The following is a 16,797-nucleotide window of genomic DNA, read 5'->3' as shown; positions in this document are numbered from 1 at the left end:
CCCCCCCCCCCCCCTCCTTATCAACTTTTAATTGCTGGTATCCTTTTCTTTACATTTCAGCTGTTAGCAGGGAAATCCTGAAAGCGTCACCACTGGACTCAGCTACCCCCTGCCTGAGCATTATGGAACATTCTTCTATTGTGGTTCCCAGTGTGGACTGGCTTTGTACACATTGTCATTTCATCTCCTGCACTGACTAACAATCTATATAAGATTACTTCACTAATATTTTCACATTAGTGAAATCTCCTTGCAAAAATAATTTTACTTCAGTAGCTGAACTTCTACAATCAGTGTAAACCCATTTGATCAAGGTTTTTTTTTTGTCTGGTTTTCATTACCTTTGGCACATAATTGTGAAGTGGAAGGAAAATGATAAATGGTTTTAAATTTTTTTTCAAATATCTGAAAAGTGTGGCGTGCATTTGTATTCAGCCAACTAAAATCTAGTGGAGCCAATTGCCTTCAGAATTCACTCTCTCAAGAAATAGAGTCCACCTGCGTATAATTTAATCCCTGTATAAATACAGCCATTCTGTGAAGTCCTCAGAGGTTTGTTAAAGAACCTTAGTGAACAAACATGAAGGCCAAGGAACACACCAGACAGGTCAGGGAAAAGGTTGTGGAGAAGTTTAAAGAAGGGTCTGGTTGTAAAAAAATATCCTAAGCTTTGAACATCTCACTGAGCACTGTTCAATCCACCATCCGAAAATGGAAAGAGTATGGCACAACTGCAAACCATCCAAGACATGGCCGTCCACCTAAACTGACAGGCCAGGCAAAGAGAGCTTTAAAGGAGTTGTAAAGTCAAAATGTTTTTTTTTTTTATTCCTAATGCATTCTGTGCATTAAGTTAAAAAAAAACTTCTGTGTAGCTGCCCCCCTGAGCCCCCTCTCTATCCAGCGATTACCACGAGTCCCTTGGCCATCCGGGACTCTCCCTCCTGATTGGCCGAGACACAGCAGAGGCGCCATTGGCTCCTGCTGCTGTCAATCAAAGTCAGTTAGCCCATTAGGAGAGAAAGGGGGCGGGCCGAATGGCAGCTCTGTGTCTGAATGGACACATGGAGCTGCAGCTCGGCTCTGGTGCCCCCATAGCAAGTTGCTTGCTGTGGGGGCACTCGACAGGAGGGAGGGGCCAGGAGCAGCAAAGAGGAACTTGAGAAGAGGAGGTTCAACGCTCCTCTGTGCAAAACCAACTGCAACAGAGGAGGTAAGTATAACATAATTGTTATTTGAAAAAAAAAAAAAAAACACGAGACCTTACAAACACTTTAATCATAGAAGAAGAAAAAGACTTGCAGCTGTAATTGCAGCGAAAAGTGGTTCTACAAAGTATTAAATAAAATGGAAGGTGATGGCGCTGCTTATTTAATAAAGTGCAAATAAATATAAGATGCTAAAGTATAAATATGATTGAGGAATAAGTTAATAGATAAAAGATGCGGAGGTGAAAAACCAAGTAAAAAGATCAAACGTATAGTGTTAAAGGGATATAAATTAATCTAAAAATAAATTTAAATATATAAAAATATTCCAAAGGTATATGAGAGAAACAACCACCAGAGGGCGTAATAAATGGCAAAGTGTGACAATAAATATGCTTGTGTATATGCCAAAATAAAATAAACAATGTGAATATATGACAATGCTAAATAAATAAATAAAATATATACAAGGTGTATATTCCACAAGTGATAATATAAATAATAGTGAATAGGTAAGTAAATAAATAGGTGATAAATGTGCGGGAAACTATTAAGCACGGAATGGGTGTGCAAAACAACAGCTGATATACAGTGCAACAAAAGTGATATCAATAAATATATCAAGGTGAGTCAAAGATAAATGTGCCAAAAATAATTTTTTATATATAAATATGCAGGTGAATGTAAAAGTGCGGGAAGTCTATTTGTGCAACGTGCAAAAAAATCCAAAAAATTAGTCCATAAAATAATGGTGATAGCAAAAAATATATAGGTGTACAGGATATCTTACGGTGACCCCCAAGGTGGGTGACTGGTGAGTGGCTAAGTGGCCCCTGGTAAAAAGACCTACTCACCAGATGTACCCACCCCACACAGGGGTATAGAGCGGGTACTGAAGAGGTATCTTATGAGCCTGGATCTGTGTAGTAGTTCCCTTCCTAGGGTAGATGTGTTATGGAGTCCGGAGTGTCCTGAGTGAGGTCCGGTGGTGAATTGTGGTATCCAAAATCTCGTGGGTAAATCAAGTGTGGCCACTCAAGGGTATATGGATGGAGGAAAAAAAGGAGCTCGATAGTGTATTATCGTTATGCTAGAAAGTTTATTGTAAATTACAGCAGCAAAATGGGTACTCACATATACAATGTGGGAAAACAGCGAGGTATCAGCGTCCCGGAACGCAATGCGTTCCAACCAGAGACCGGAACCGGAAGTGACGTGACGGCGCTGTACGCGTTTCGTCATGTGACGTCTTCTGCAGCGTCCTATCACTTCCAGCGTAGGCCCTTTTGTACATGGTGGTTGCTAGGCAACAAAGTAGGCGGAAATCAACAAAGGAAGAATGATGCCATGGGTCGTAGTATAGGGAACAGGGCGTAAGATAATCTTAGCCAAATAGAAATCAGATGGTAAGTATAAATAGCAAAAACCCAGGCTAACCATTGTTGAATACTAATTAAATGAATATAAAATATAACAATATAAGAAATGTAATGTTCCGTGCCTAATAATTGAACCACCGTGTATACATACAGGGAAGGATATCTCGTACATGTTATTACAATATATACAACAATACTTTATTAACAAATAAGATTAAGAATATGTTAAAATAAAAAAGTATTAGATTAAAATATATTACGCCATCTGGTGGATAGAGTAAATAAATGAAGTACATTTGGTTTAAGAACGTAGACATTGCGCCATCTAGTGGATAAATTGTTAATAGTATAAACTATTCATTTGATATAAAAAGTATATATACGATGTAAAGGTTATTAATGTTGTTACCATGAGTTTGTTAGTATGTGATTACTATCAGTATGTACCAATTTATGGAAAACATGATAGATAAAATATATAATTAAGGAGGACATCTGATTTGATATATGCTATATTGTAAAAAACATTATGGATAAAATTAGCATCAATATAAATTATTGTGTAGAAACCTTATTGGATAAGATTTTATGATTAAAAAATATTATGAATAAAAAATATATAATAATATTTTATAGGAGGATAGTACATCTAATGTGTGGAAAAATATATGTCTATTGATTATTAGAAGGATGTATCAAAATATATATAGAAAGATGTATATAAAAATAAAAAATATATATATATATAAAAATTAAGAAATGGAAGGTGAGATGACAATAGTGTGTATCGAACATTAGAATCCAGTATAATATATTAAGTTTAATACATATGAATATGAATACATACAGTGTAAGAATGTAATAAATGTGAATATAAGAATTAATAAATGGGAAGTGAAATAGTAAAAAATAGTAAACAATAAAAATATGTGATTATAAAATATATTGTGATGATAGGATGGATACTATATTCATATATAAAAATTGATAGGAAAAGGATTAAAAATTAGAAATAAAACAGTTGAGGTCTATATCTAGGTTTAATCCCCTAGGCTGGAGTGTATTAAGCCGATATATCCAGCTGGTTTCATTTTTGGAAATTTTAATTCTTTTATTTTCACCTCTCCAGTGTCCTGTAATAGAGTCAATTCCAACAAATGTAAGTCCCCTGGGATCCTTGTTGTGTGCCTCTGCAAAGTGCCTAGAGAGGCTATGTTTCGGGAATCCATTTCTTATGTTCTTGATGTGTTCTCTAATACGCACGAAAAGAGGTCTGGTGGTCCTACCGACATACTGAAGTCGGCATGGACACTCTACCAGGTAGGTCACATGGGTGGTCTGACATGTAATTAGTTTGTTAATCTTGAATTCCTCTCCACTCCATCTGGATTTAAAATATAACGTCTTTCTGGGTTGTTTATTCGTTGATTTGCAAGGTAAACATCTATTGCATCGAATAAACCCTTTTAAATCAGGAAACAGTTTCACTGGTTTGGGGGGATCAATAGCATTATGTACCAATTGATTGCGTAGATTAGGGGCTCTCCTATAGATAAACCTCGGTTGTCTAGGGAGTAATTTAGACAAGGTCTTGTCGGATTTTAGGATAGGCCAATATTTTTTCATAATCTTCTCTGTTTGTCTGAAATTTTGATGGAATCCCGTAATAAAAGCTAGCTCATTAGATTTTTTGTTGGGGACATTTTTCTTTTGTAGGAGTTCTTCCCTATTGATATTTAATGTTTTATCTCTTGTCATAATTAACTTTTGTCTGTCGTAACCCTTTTCCTCAAATCTTGTTATTAGAACATCCGTTTGTGATATATAATCTTCCACATTGTCACAATTTCTCCTGATCCTGACAAATTGGCTCTTTGGGATTCCTTCTTTCCATACAGGATGGTGACAGCTGTTAGTAGGTATGTATCCATTCCTATCTGTAGGTTTAAAATAGGTCCTACTTTTCAGTATATTATTGTCTTTAAAAATATTAAGATCCAAATAATTTATTTGATTAAAACTCCAGTCTCCTGTGAACTTAATGCCATATGGATTCTCATTCATTTTTAAAAAGAAATTATTCAAAGATTCTTCAGTCCCTTCCCATAAAATGATAATATCGTCTATATATCTTCGGTAGAATGTTAATTCTGGTATATCCTGAGTGTAAATCATCTTTTCCTCTAACATGTCCATAAATAGGTTCGCTACGCTAGGTGCGTAGCGGGCTCCCATTGCAACTCCCTTTGTTTGTAGGAAATATTCATTTTTATGCCAAAAGAAGTTGCTACTCATGGTGAGTTTTAAACCATCCAGGATATATTTTATTTGTGTTTGTTTTAACTTGCTACGTTCGTGTAAGGCAATATCTACCGCTTTTAATCCATCACTTTGTTTGATGCTGGTATAAAGGGAATTAGCATCTATTGTAGCCAAGATACATCCTTCTGGTAATTGTACTTCTTTGAGTGCTTTAATCAACTCTGAACTATCTTTAAGGTAAGATTTCCCCATCTTTACAGCTGGTTGTAGGTATCCATCCAGATATTCGCCCAATCTAGAAAACAAGGAGTCCACCCCACTCACAATGGGTCTCCCCGGGGGTTTGACAGGGTCCTTATGTATTTTAGGCAAATAGTACAATACTGGGATCTTACTTGAATCAGGTATCAGGTATTGTGCTTCCTTTTTATCCAATATTCCTATTTCTTTGCCTTTGTTGATGAATTCTTTAAGTTTCTTCCTATATATCTTGGTTGGATTCCTTTTCAGTTTTTCATAGGTGCCTTCCACTCTTAATAGATTGTTCATTTCTTCTTCATAGTCATTTTTGTTCAGAATTACTAATCCCCCTCCTTTATCTGCGGGTCGAATAATAATTCCTTTTCTGTCTTCTAGTTGTTTGATTGCAGATTTGACCTGATTGTACTTTTTATGTGGTTTTTTAATCTTCCTCAGAGAAAGAACATTATCCATAATGTTTTTTACAATATAGCATATATCAAATCAGATGTCCTCCTTAATTATATATTTTATCTATCATGTTTTCCATAAATTGGTACATACTGATAGTAATCACATACTAACAAACTCATGGTAACAACATTAATAACCTTTACATCGTATATATACTTTTTATATCAAATGAATAGTTTATACTATTAACAATTTATCCACTAGATGGCGCAATGTCTACGTTCTTAAACCAAATGTACTTCATTTATTTACTCTATCCACCAGATGGCGTAATATATTTTAATCTAATACTTTTTTATTTTAACATATTCTTAATCTTATTTGTTAATAAAGTATTGTTGTATATATTGTAATAACATGTACGAGATATCCTTCCCTGTATGTATACACGGTGGTTCAATTATTAGGCACGGAACATTACATTTCTTATATTGTTATATTTTATATTCATTTAATTAGTATTCAACAATGGTTAGCCTGGGTTTTTGCTATTTATACTTACCATCTGATTTCTATTTGGCTAAGATTATCTTACGCCCTGTTCCCTATACTACGACCCATGGCATCATTCTTCCTTTGTTGATTTCCGCCTACTTTGTTGCCTAGCAACCACCATGTACAAAAGGGCCTACGCTGGAAGTGATAGGACGCTGCAGAAGACGTCACATGACGAAACGCGTACAGCGCCGTCACGTCACTTCCGGTTCCGGTCTCTGGTTGGAACGCATTGCGTTCCGGGACGCTGATACCTCGCTGTTTTCCCACATTGTATATGTGAGTACCCATTTTGCTGCTGTAATTTACAATAAACTTTCTAGCATAACGATAATACACTATCGAGCTCCTTTTTTTCCTCCATCCATATACCCTTGAGTGGCCACACTTGATTTACCCACGAGATTTTGGATACCACAATTCACCACCGGACCTCACTCAGGACACTCCGGACTCCATAACACATCTACCCTAGGAAGGGAACTACTACACAGATCCAGGCTCATAAGATACCTCTTCAGTACCCGCTCTATACCCCTGTGTGGGGTGGGTACATCTGGTGAGTAGGTCTTTTTACCAGGGGCCACTTAGCCACTCACCAGTCACCCACCTTGGGGGTCACCGTAAGATATCCTGTACACCTATATATTTTTTGCTATCACCATTATTTTATGGACTAATTTTTTGGATTTTTTTGCACGTTGCACAAATAGACTTCCCGCACTTTTACATTCACCTGCATATTTATATATAAAAAATTATTTTTGGCACATTTATCTTTGACTCACCTTGATATATTTATTGATATCACTTTTGTTGCACTGTATATCAGCTGTTGTTTTGCACACCCATTCCGTGCTTAATAGTTTCCCGCACATTTATCACCTATTTATTTACTTACCTATTCACTATTATTTATATTATCACTTGTGGAATATACACCTTGTATATATTTTATTTATTTATTTAGCATTGTCATATATTCACATTGTTTATTTTATTTTGGCATATACACAAGCATATTTATTGTCACACTTTGCCATTTATTACGCCCTCTGGTGGTTGTTTCTCTCATATACCTTTGGAATATTTTTATATATTTAAATTTATTTTTAGATTAATTTATATCCCTTTAACACTATACGTTTGATCTTTTTACTTGGTTTTTCACCTCCGCATCTTTTATCTATTAACTTATTCCTCAATCATATTTATACTTTAGCATCTTATATTTATTTGCACTTTATTAAATAAGCAGCGCCATCACCTTCCATTTTATTTATCTCTTTATAGCCTTTGGCTATAGTTTAAGGGAGGCTGCAGCTTATTTGTGCATATATTGTTACAATCCCTTGATATCCTTAGCGCGGATTTATTTATCCACATCTACAAAGTATTGACTTTCCAATTCAATTCTTCCAATGAGAGGGCTGAATACAAATACACGCCACACTTCTCACATATTTAGTTGTAAAAAATTTGAAAACCATTTATCATTTTCCTTCCACTTCACAATTATGTGCCACTTTGTGTTGGTCTATCACATAAAATCCCAATAAAATACATTTATTATTTTATATAGAGTACATTTATGTTTTTGGTTGTAACATGACAAAATGTGGAGACTTTCAAAGGGTAAGAATAATTTTTCAAGGCACTGTATTTAAAAGGGTTAGAATCTCATATTAACAGTACAACCAGGGCCTCTTCACACTTTTTTGCATTGTGGTAAGGCATGCACTGCATTACTCCCTATTATTTTGAATGTACCCCAAAGCAGGAGAAATATTTTCTTCTCTTTTTTTTTTTTGCTACCACTATGCACATTATGCATTGCAGGACTCTAAAACACGGGTGGGGTTTGTAGGGAGATGGGGTGCAATTCAGAAGAAATAACACTGCAAGGCATTGCACTGTGCTTGATGTGTTACCATGTCCTAATAATGTTCACATTTTACAATGTGTTACTGCAACAGGCTGGTGGGAGCTGTCCCTTATAAACCTCCCTAGCAGTATTCCCGAGTGTGGCTTGGGGTTAAATTTCAGTGCCAAAAGCGGTAACCCCGAGCCACACTCGGGGTACTGCCAGAAGCATTGCTGGATCCTGAAAGAGGGGTTACTTACCTTTTCCCCGGGATCCAGCGATGTATCTGGGCAGTGTGCGGCGGCCGGATCTTCCGCCCGATGCTCTCTGTGCCCCGACTTCCATCTCCTGTGATGTGACGTTCGCAGGGGGGTAGAACCGGCAAATTCAAAAAGTTAAAAACACAAACACACTGATACACTGTAACTCTATTGGATTACATTACTAAAATAAAATAAATTGACCTTAGCTTGCCCCCCAGTGCTTTCTCCATTGCCCTTCCTGCTTTTTTTCTGTACCTTGTGTCTGGATACTGCAGAGCGACCATAGCATCAAAAAAGCGCGCCGCCACCTCAAAAGCGGTATATGACCTGCTGGAAAACAGCGACTGCGATACAGAATCGCTTGCAGAATGGAGTGATAGCGATTCGTGGGGAAGTTCTTTATCAGACGCAGAAAGCGATTTTAGCGATGATCCTGCGACTGTGCCCAGCGATGTGCGGACTTGGTGCTCGATAGACTGCGGTACGGAGCACATAGCGCCCCCAAGGTTCCCGTTTACTGGAGCACCTGGTATCAAAGTGGATGTTGAGGATGACAACCCCTTGGCATACCTCCAACTCTTTTTGACCGATGAGGTTATTGAAAAGATTGTTGTGGAAACTAATCGGTACCAGGAGCAACAAGCTGCAGTGCATCGGTGGTTTTCAAGGAGCAGGATGTGAGAACCAGTGACCAAAGAGGAAATCTGGAAGTTTCTGGGCCTAATTATTCTGCAGAGAGTGGTGAGGAAACCCCTGCAGAAGTGGTATTGGACCACCAACAAATTACTGGCCACTCCCTTTTTTGGCACGGTCATGTCGGAATACAAATTTTCGCTCATTATGAAGTATTTGCACTTTACAAATAATGATGAAATTGACGAGAAAAAAGATTTTTCAAAAAAGATTTGGGACAATTATCAAATCATTTTGAAAAATTTCCAGGAGTCCTATGTCCCAGAAAGAGACATTTGTATAGACGAAAGTCTAATGGCCTATACTGGAAGACTCCGCTAGATACAGTATATTGCGTCCAAGAGAGCACGCTTTGGCATAAAGTCATTCATGCTATGTGAATCCAGCTCTGGATACATTTAGAATTCAGGCCTATACACCGGGAAAGGAACCAAATTAAATGAAAGGTTCAGCAGTTATGGAATGGCAACTGCTTCAGTTCTTACGCTGATTGAGCCATTGCTGAATCAGGGGTATTGTGTCACCACAGACAATTTTTATACGTCCCCAGAACTCTATGAGTTCCTTCTTCAAAACAAGACGGATGCGTATGGGACCGTTAGAGCTAACCGGCGTGACATGCCCCCAACCTTTGCCAATAAAAAGCTCAAGGCTGGAGAAATAGTTATAGTGAAAAAACTATCAGCGCAAGACTAAGTGAAATTCAAATGTGTATAAAATGTGCTAGAATAAATCAATATATAAATCCGGCTGCATACACAAATTGTGTCCACACCTCACAACAAAAACATAAAAATCAGAAAACGTGCTGCGCCAGAAGTGCACAAAAATAATTAGTGATTACATGAATCAACAAGTGTTATCAACAAAATATGGTGTCCATCATATGTGCTCTGATGAAACATAAATGTTCATATAAAGTGCTCCAAAGTAATGATTAGTATATCCAGGTGATGACAGGACAGCCTCAATCCCTTGTGAATCAAGCAGGAACCACCAGTGTGTGAACTCCCTCCACCAGTAAGATTGGCCTCTCACCTTGATACCAGACCCAAACGGGCCAGCATGAGCATATCAGGGGATAAACAGACTATCACAGGTAACCTCTCCAGCCTTCACCTCCGGGGGTCGCCAGGACATAAAATAAAGATAAAGCAAAGATCTAGTGCTCTCTGAATGTAAATAATGAGCTTTTATTGAGCATAAAGGGGTAACTCACATTTGTTGGGCACTCAGCCGTGCCTGCTATTATGGCATTCAGTGTTGGAGAGTAGCACCCGAGCGATCGGCGTCAGGCACGCAGGCTCCGCCTCCCTATACGCGTTACGCCTGGAGCGTGGGCTCCGTTTGGCTTCTTCTACCGAAGAAGCCAAACGGAGCCCACGCTCCAGGCGTAACGCATATAGGGAGGCGGAGCCTGCGTGCCTGACGCCGATCGCTCGGGTGCTACTCTCCAACACTGAATGGCATAATAGCAGGCACGGCTGAGTGCCCAACAAATGTGAGTTACCCCTTTATGCTCAATAAAAGCTCATTATTTACATTCAGAGAGCACTAGATCTTTGCTTTATCTTTATTTTATGTCCTGGCGACCCCCGGAGGTGAAGGCTGGAGAGGTTACCTGTGATAGTCTGTTTATCCCCTGATATGCTCATGCTGGCCCGTTTGGGTCTGGTATCAAGGTGAGAGGCCAATCTTACTGGTGGAGGGAGTTCACACACTGGTGGTTCCTGCTTGATTCACAAGGGATTGAGGCTGTCCTGTCATCACCTGGATATACTAATCATTACTTTGGAGCACTTTATATGAACATTTATGTTTCATCAGAGCACATATGATGGACACCATATTTTGTTGATAACACTTGTTGATTCATATAATCACTAATTATTTTTGTGCACTTCTGGCGCAGCACGTTTTCTGATTTTTATGGAGAAATAGTTGCCTAGCAGAAATGCAAAATGATGGCACTGAGATGGCACAACAAAAAAGATGTGTGCCTGATGAATACCATCCACAACACCTCTACTGTCATGGTACACACAAAAGGTGGAAAAGACGTAATGAAATCACAACTGATGATGGATTACAATAACACCATGGGAGGTGTGGACAGAGCTGACCAGTCCATGACTTTTTATCCAGCAATGCGGAAACAACAAAAAAAATATTATAAAAAAATATTCAGGCATCTCCTGGAACAGTGTTTGTGGAATGCATTTATTCTCCTAAAAATGAAGAGTGACAGGCCTGTGGTTCATGCGGACTTTGTTTGGAAAATTGCCGAACTGATATTTCTCAGGGACCAAACACCAACAGCTGTAAATAGATCCGGACGCCGTGCTCCTGGTGTTGTGAACCCAAAACGCCTGACCGGTCGTCACTTTATGGACCACATTCCACCAACGGAAAAGAAGCCTGCACCCACACGGACGTGTGTGGTTTGCTGTTCCAAACGTGATGACACTGGAAGGAAAATCCGTAAAGAAACGCGGTACTACTGTCCTGATTGTGACGTTGGACTTTGTTCTGTACCCTGTTTTAAAATTTCCATACCCGGGACGTTTACAGAAGCAACAGGACTACTAATATTGCATCCTTGTTTGGCCAAAAAAAATGTCAGTTTTTGATTACGTTATTTACTATAATTTATTGCATAAAACATTTTATTATATTATTATTTGTTATTATTTTATAGTTATTTATTATATTATAATTTAGGATTTTGTGTTTCAAACTTTATCATACCCGGAATGTTATAAAGAAGAACGCACAGTGAAAGAAAATCATATATAAATAGTTGGTTTGGGCTGCTCATCCTTAAGAATTACATGCAAAAAAAGATACCGCTTTCAGTACCTAAAATCGGAAATAACAATACCGCCAGGGAGGTTAGCAAAGTATTCACCTTCTTGATAACAAACAATTGCTTTTACTATCCACTGAAACATTCAGCCCTTCACTAACACTACTGCTGTCGAATTTAAAAAGTTAAATGTTGACTTGTCTCCAAACTGTGGCCCTTGAGCCGGATGTGACTCTTTACTCGCCTTTATCCGGCCCTTGGGGCACCATTCCTTTCACTGACATCAAGAGTGAGGGCACTATTCCCAAAACTGACACCCGACAATGGGAAACTATTCCTTCCAGTGACACAGATGATGGGGCATAATTTCTCCCACTGATGTAAACGATTGGGCTCTATTCCTCCCACTAATACCAATGACAGGCCACTATTCCTCTTCCTACAGACCACAGGCGCTATGTCATTTTTTTTTTTTTACTCCCACTTACCTCCAAGCCTGAGGCAATGGGGTTTTTTTTCTAAATGCAAATATACTGTGCACTGCATTTAAGAAAATAACCCCATTGCCTCTGGCTTGGTGGTAAGTGGGAGTAAAAAATATTACATAGCACCTGCACATTTATCTCGATCTGAGGGGAAGCTCTGAAATGAACAGAAGCTCTGCTGATTTCTATCATCCAATCATGTGCAAGCAAAAATGCTGTTTTTTATTTTCCTTGCATCTGATTGAGTATTCTTTGCAAAGTGAAGCTTTACCTCATTTACTAAGCTCTGGAGCAACTGCACGTGCAGTGCACAGTATATTTGCCTTTAGTGAATCAACCCCAATGTCTACTACTGATACTGGGACATTTCCTACTCCCACTGGCTACAGTCAGGTTCCCATATAGTTTGAAGGACCGTAAACTGGCCCTTTGTTTAGAAAGTTTGGAGACCCCTGGTTTACAGGAAAGTTGCTTTATGTAACGTTTGTCATATTTATTTTGTGGCTTATGTAACAGGATGGAATGTCTGACATTTGCCTCTAGGCGAATCTAGGAATTTAGATTTCCCTTCCTTTAAAAAAGTGTCATTATCCAAAGTAGGAGGCACAGACTCTATGCTCTAAATGAGTAGGTTAGATTTTAAAAACCAAAGTGGTGTTGTTGCTCATCACAAATGAATAGTTTCTGGCTGTTAGAGCCGGTTCACACTAGTACGACTTGTCAGGCGACTTGGTCAGCCTGGCAAGTCGCGCACCGTCGGGTCCATTGAGTAGTACAGGACCGGATCTAATAGGAGCGACACAAGTCACTCCGACTTAGAAAAAGGGTCCTGTACTATTTCGGGGCGACCTGGAGGCGACTTGCATAGACATTCATTATATGAAGTCCGTGCAAGTCACGCCGAAGTCGCGGTGCACGCGACTTCACAGGTCGCCCCCTAAGTCAGAGCGACCTAATGTGAACGGGGGCTTATTCCTTGGAAAATGTAACAAAGAATCATAATCAGATAGACAGAAGCTCCACACTTTCTCTACTTGTCTTTACTCAAACCTAACCCCTCAAAGTGGCCATGGACAAGCTGATTCTTCAGAAAATTCAAGTGAATAAAAGATATTGACTTAAAGTGTATAGCCATTTTGGATGGAGTGGGGAAGGATTACAACTCCTTTCATGTTTTACTGTTTTTTTTTTCCATTTGACAGATTTCCATTTACTTCCTTTTTATGGTGAAATATTTTTTTGCAGACAGGAAGTTAGGGAAGATCTGCAACAGAGAAACCGACAACAAGAAAAGTTTAAAGAGGTTCTAGCATTCCTCTGCATAACTTAAAACAAAAGTGTTTTTTTACTCCGTGTTTTACTTGTGTTGGCAATAGTTTTTTCCTCACATCCTGTCTGGTGAAAACTGTGCTACCAGAACAGGAAGTGAAGGATAATCTCTATAACAGAGTTCTGGACAGCAGAAAAACCTGACAGGGGTTCTAATCTTTCCTCTCTCTGTCCAGAAATTTAAAAAAAAATAGTTTGATACACTTTCAGGGGTGTCCAAACTATGGCCCTCCAGCTGTTAAAGAACTACAATTCTCATAATGCCTAGTTATGTCTGTGAATGTCAGAGATTTACAATGCCTCATGGGATGTATAGTTCAACAACAGCTGGAGGGTCATAGTTTGGACACCCCTGCTTTAGGCAATTGATTATTGTGCTCTAGATAGTAATTTGCTTCGAAAATATTTCTTAAGAACAATTATTTGCAGGGAATAATTTGCCAAGTGTGTTGTTAGTTAACTACTTGACCTCTGAAAGATTTACCCCCTTTATGACCAGGCCACTTTTTGCGATATGGCACTGCGTTACTTTAACTGACAATTGCGTGGTCTTGCAATGCTGTACCCAAATAAAATGTATGCAATTTTTTTTCTCACAAATAGAGCTTTCTTTTAGTGGTGTTTGGTCACCACTGCGGTTATCTTTATTTTAAAAAGGCCAACAAATTGGGGGAGAAAAAAACAAAAACAGTATATATTTTACTTTCTGCTATAAAACCTATCCAATAAATTAAAAAAAAAAAACAAATGTGTTTATAAATTTAGGCCAATGTGTATTCTGCTATACGTTTTTGGAAAAAAATCCCAAAAAACGTATATTGATTGGTTTACGCAAATGTTATAGTGTCTAAAAACTCTGGAATATATACTGGATTATTATTTTTTTTTATACTAGTATTGGTGGTGGCGATAAGCGTTTTATAGTGGGACTGCAATATTGTGGCGGACAATCGGACACTAACTGACACTTTTTACATTTTGCGGGAACCAGTGACTCTAATACAGTGATCAGTGCTAAATATATGCACTGTCACTGTACTAATGACACTGGCTGGGAGGGGGTTAAACATCTAGGGCGATCAAAGGGTTAACTGTGTGCCTAGCCTGTGTTTGTGTTAACTATGTGTGCTGCTTTTGAAGATCGGTGGGTGCTGAGTGCCTGACACCCGCAGACCGGCTTCTGCTGTAATTTAATTACAGCAAAGCGGCACACGAGCGCTCCCTGAAAAGGAAGTGTGGAATCATGCATATTTATGTAAAACTGCTATATGGTAGTCAGCAAGTGGGTAAATTATTATCAAATCTTTATTAAATCATCCTATATATGATTAACATATTGTTAGGGGCTTATCTATAGTGGAGAGTGGTTACCGCTGTCTGCTATATATGGCACAGTGTAGTCCACATTGTGCCTTCATTACATTGCTTAGAAATTCTATAGCTGGAGGATAGGCCAGTCACATGATTTTAATAGGTCATGTGACCAAGCTTCTCTCTCCTGGCCTTCTTTTTTATTAATTGGAATAAAAAAAGCTCTTTGCTTGATGTTCCAAATCAAGTAGAGCATAAACCACATTTGCTAAATTTTTCACTATTTTTTAAAAGAAAACCCTTCATTCACATGGACACTGAATGGAGATGGAGTGCACAGTGACCACGTTACTCTGGCTCCATTGGATTGCACTGAAAACAATCTTATGTCAGTATTACACTACATCCTGTATGGTGAACTCTTACTACACCCTTTTAAACCTAGGAGCATTCACAAGTATTGTAAATACTATTTAGGGCTACGTTCACAAGGGTTCCCCCTTTTGGAACCCTTGTGAACGTAGCCTAAACTGGGCAAGAAAAAGTATGTCAATTCCTTGGAAATAAACTGGTTTTCTGCAGTAATTTGCCATAAAATGTGATCTGATTCTCATCTAAGTCACAACAATAGATAAACATAATGTGCACACAACAAACAATTCTAATTTGTCATGTCCCTTATGTACCTTGACACTTGGCCTCATATATATATATATATACCTTTCCTCTCCTCACAGGTAATGAAGACTTCAATCAAGAGTTAGCAGTTTTGTTTCAAGGCTTGCACATCTCCATGAGACCAGAGAAACTTACAAATGTAAGTGCATTTCCTGGATGTATACTGTATATGTATTTGATCTTTTATTTGTATTTATGTATTGTGATGTTGCAACACATGCTATTTTTTAATAAGGAAGTATGGTCTCATAGGACAGGGCCAGGGGTTCAGGGGATTTTGAGACATGAAGAGAAATGACATCACAGTAATGCTGTGGTGTGTACTGACAGCAGAGGAAACAAAAACATTTTGCCTTGTCTATACATTTGGGGCTGAGCAGGAAATAGCTGCCAGTGTAGCCCCAAGGCTTTTGGTGTGACTAAGCCCTTCAACCAGCCTTTCTCAATCTTTTTAACTTGGAGGAACCCTTGAAATAACGTGTAAAGTGGGGTACACACTAGTAGAAAATCTGCCAAAAATTCCCATCCGAGGTAAAATCGTACGATTTTCGGCTAGTGTGTACACAACTTTCAGCAGCCGATGCCGACATTTTCAACGAAAAAAAAACGGAGGGACAAACACCAAAATTTTTATTGTCCGTCCCCAGCACGAGCAATTTTCGTTTAATGTCTATGCAGTACGTCCGTTAAAAATTGGATACGAAAGACTGCGCATGATCTGAAGTTGCTGACAACCCGAAAGTCTAGGAACAAATGTCAAAAAAAAAAAAAAAAAAATTGGACGAGAAATTTTGTGAACATTTATGCACTGTCAACTAAAAACGGTTATGAACGCTGAGCAAGAGAGAGAAAAATCTGAGGATATTTCGTCCAATTTCCATCAAGTGTGTGCGGGCCTTTAGTCTCTGGTAACCCCTACTAATAATTACTATATCTACAGCTCATTATACATTAACTTGATGGTCACTAGGAAGATTGCCTTTAGTATGTGGTCATTGGGTCACCCCTCCCCTTACAGAAAGCTAAAAAGATTATGGTTTCCAGTGGTTACTTATCTAATAGACATTTTTTATTGCTCAGGAAACCCCTACCAATCTCTGGAGGAACCCCAGGGTTCCATAGAACCCTGGTCAAGAGACTGCATTCAACCGACTATACACGGATTGAAATCCGCCCAGTTCAGTAGGGTCCAGGTGAATTTTGATCCATTTATGGTCTATTAATCGATTTGTATCCAACCAACCTGGAGCATTTTCTATCGATCAGTGCCGCCGGCGCTAATGAGTGTAATCTTACAGTGGGGAAATTTC

The 16,797-nt window shown here is 38.6% G+C and overlaps 1 protein-coding gene across 1 annotated transcript in view; it reads left to right on the top strand.

The window, feature by feature from the left end:
- The window catches only part of FAM114A2 (family with sequence similarity 114 member A2), a 77,997-nt gene that overhangs the window by 21,425 nt on the left and 39,775 nt on the right, over positions 1-16,797 (top strand). Inside the window, exon 8 of the mRNA XM_082256633.1 lies at positions 15,547-15,626. Coding sequence (XP_082112759.1) covers positions 15,547-15,626 — 80 coding nt within the window. The remainder of the gene's footprint in view (positions 1-15,546; positions 15,627-16,797) is intronic.

This window comes from Pelophylax lessonae (genome assembly GCF_965119305.1).
Source record: "Pelophylax lessonae genome assembly, chromosome: 4".
Classification (NCBI taxonomy): domain Eukaryota; kingdom Metazoa; phylum Chordata; class Amphibia; order Anura; family Ranidae; genus Pelophylax; species Pelophylax lessonae.
The sequence above is the reverse complement of the archived record's forward strand: the minus strand, read 5'-3'. Positions and strand labels throughout refer to the sequence as shown.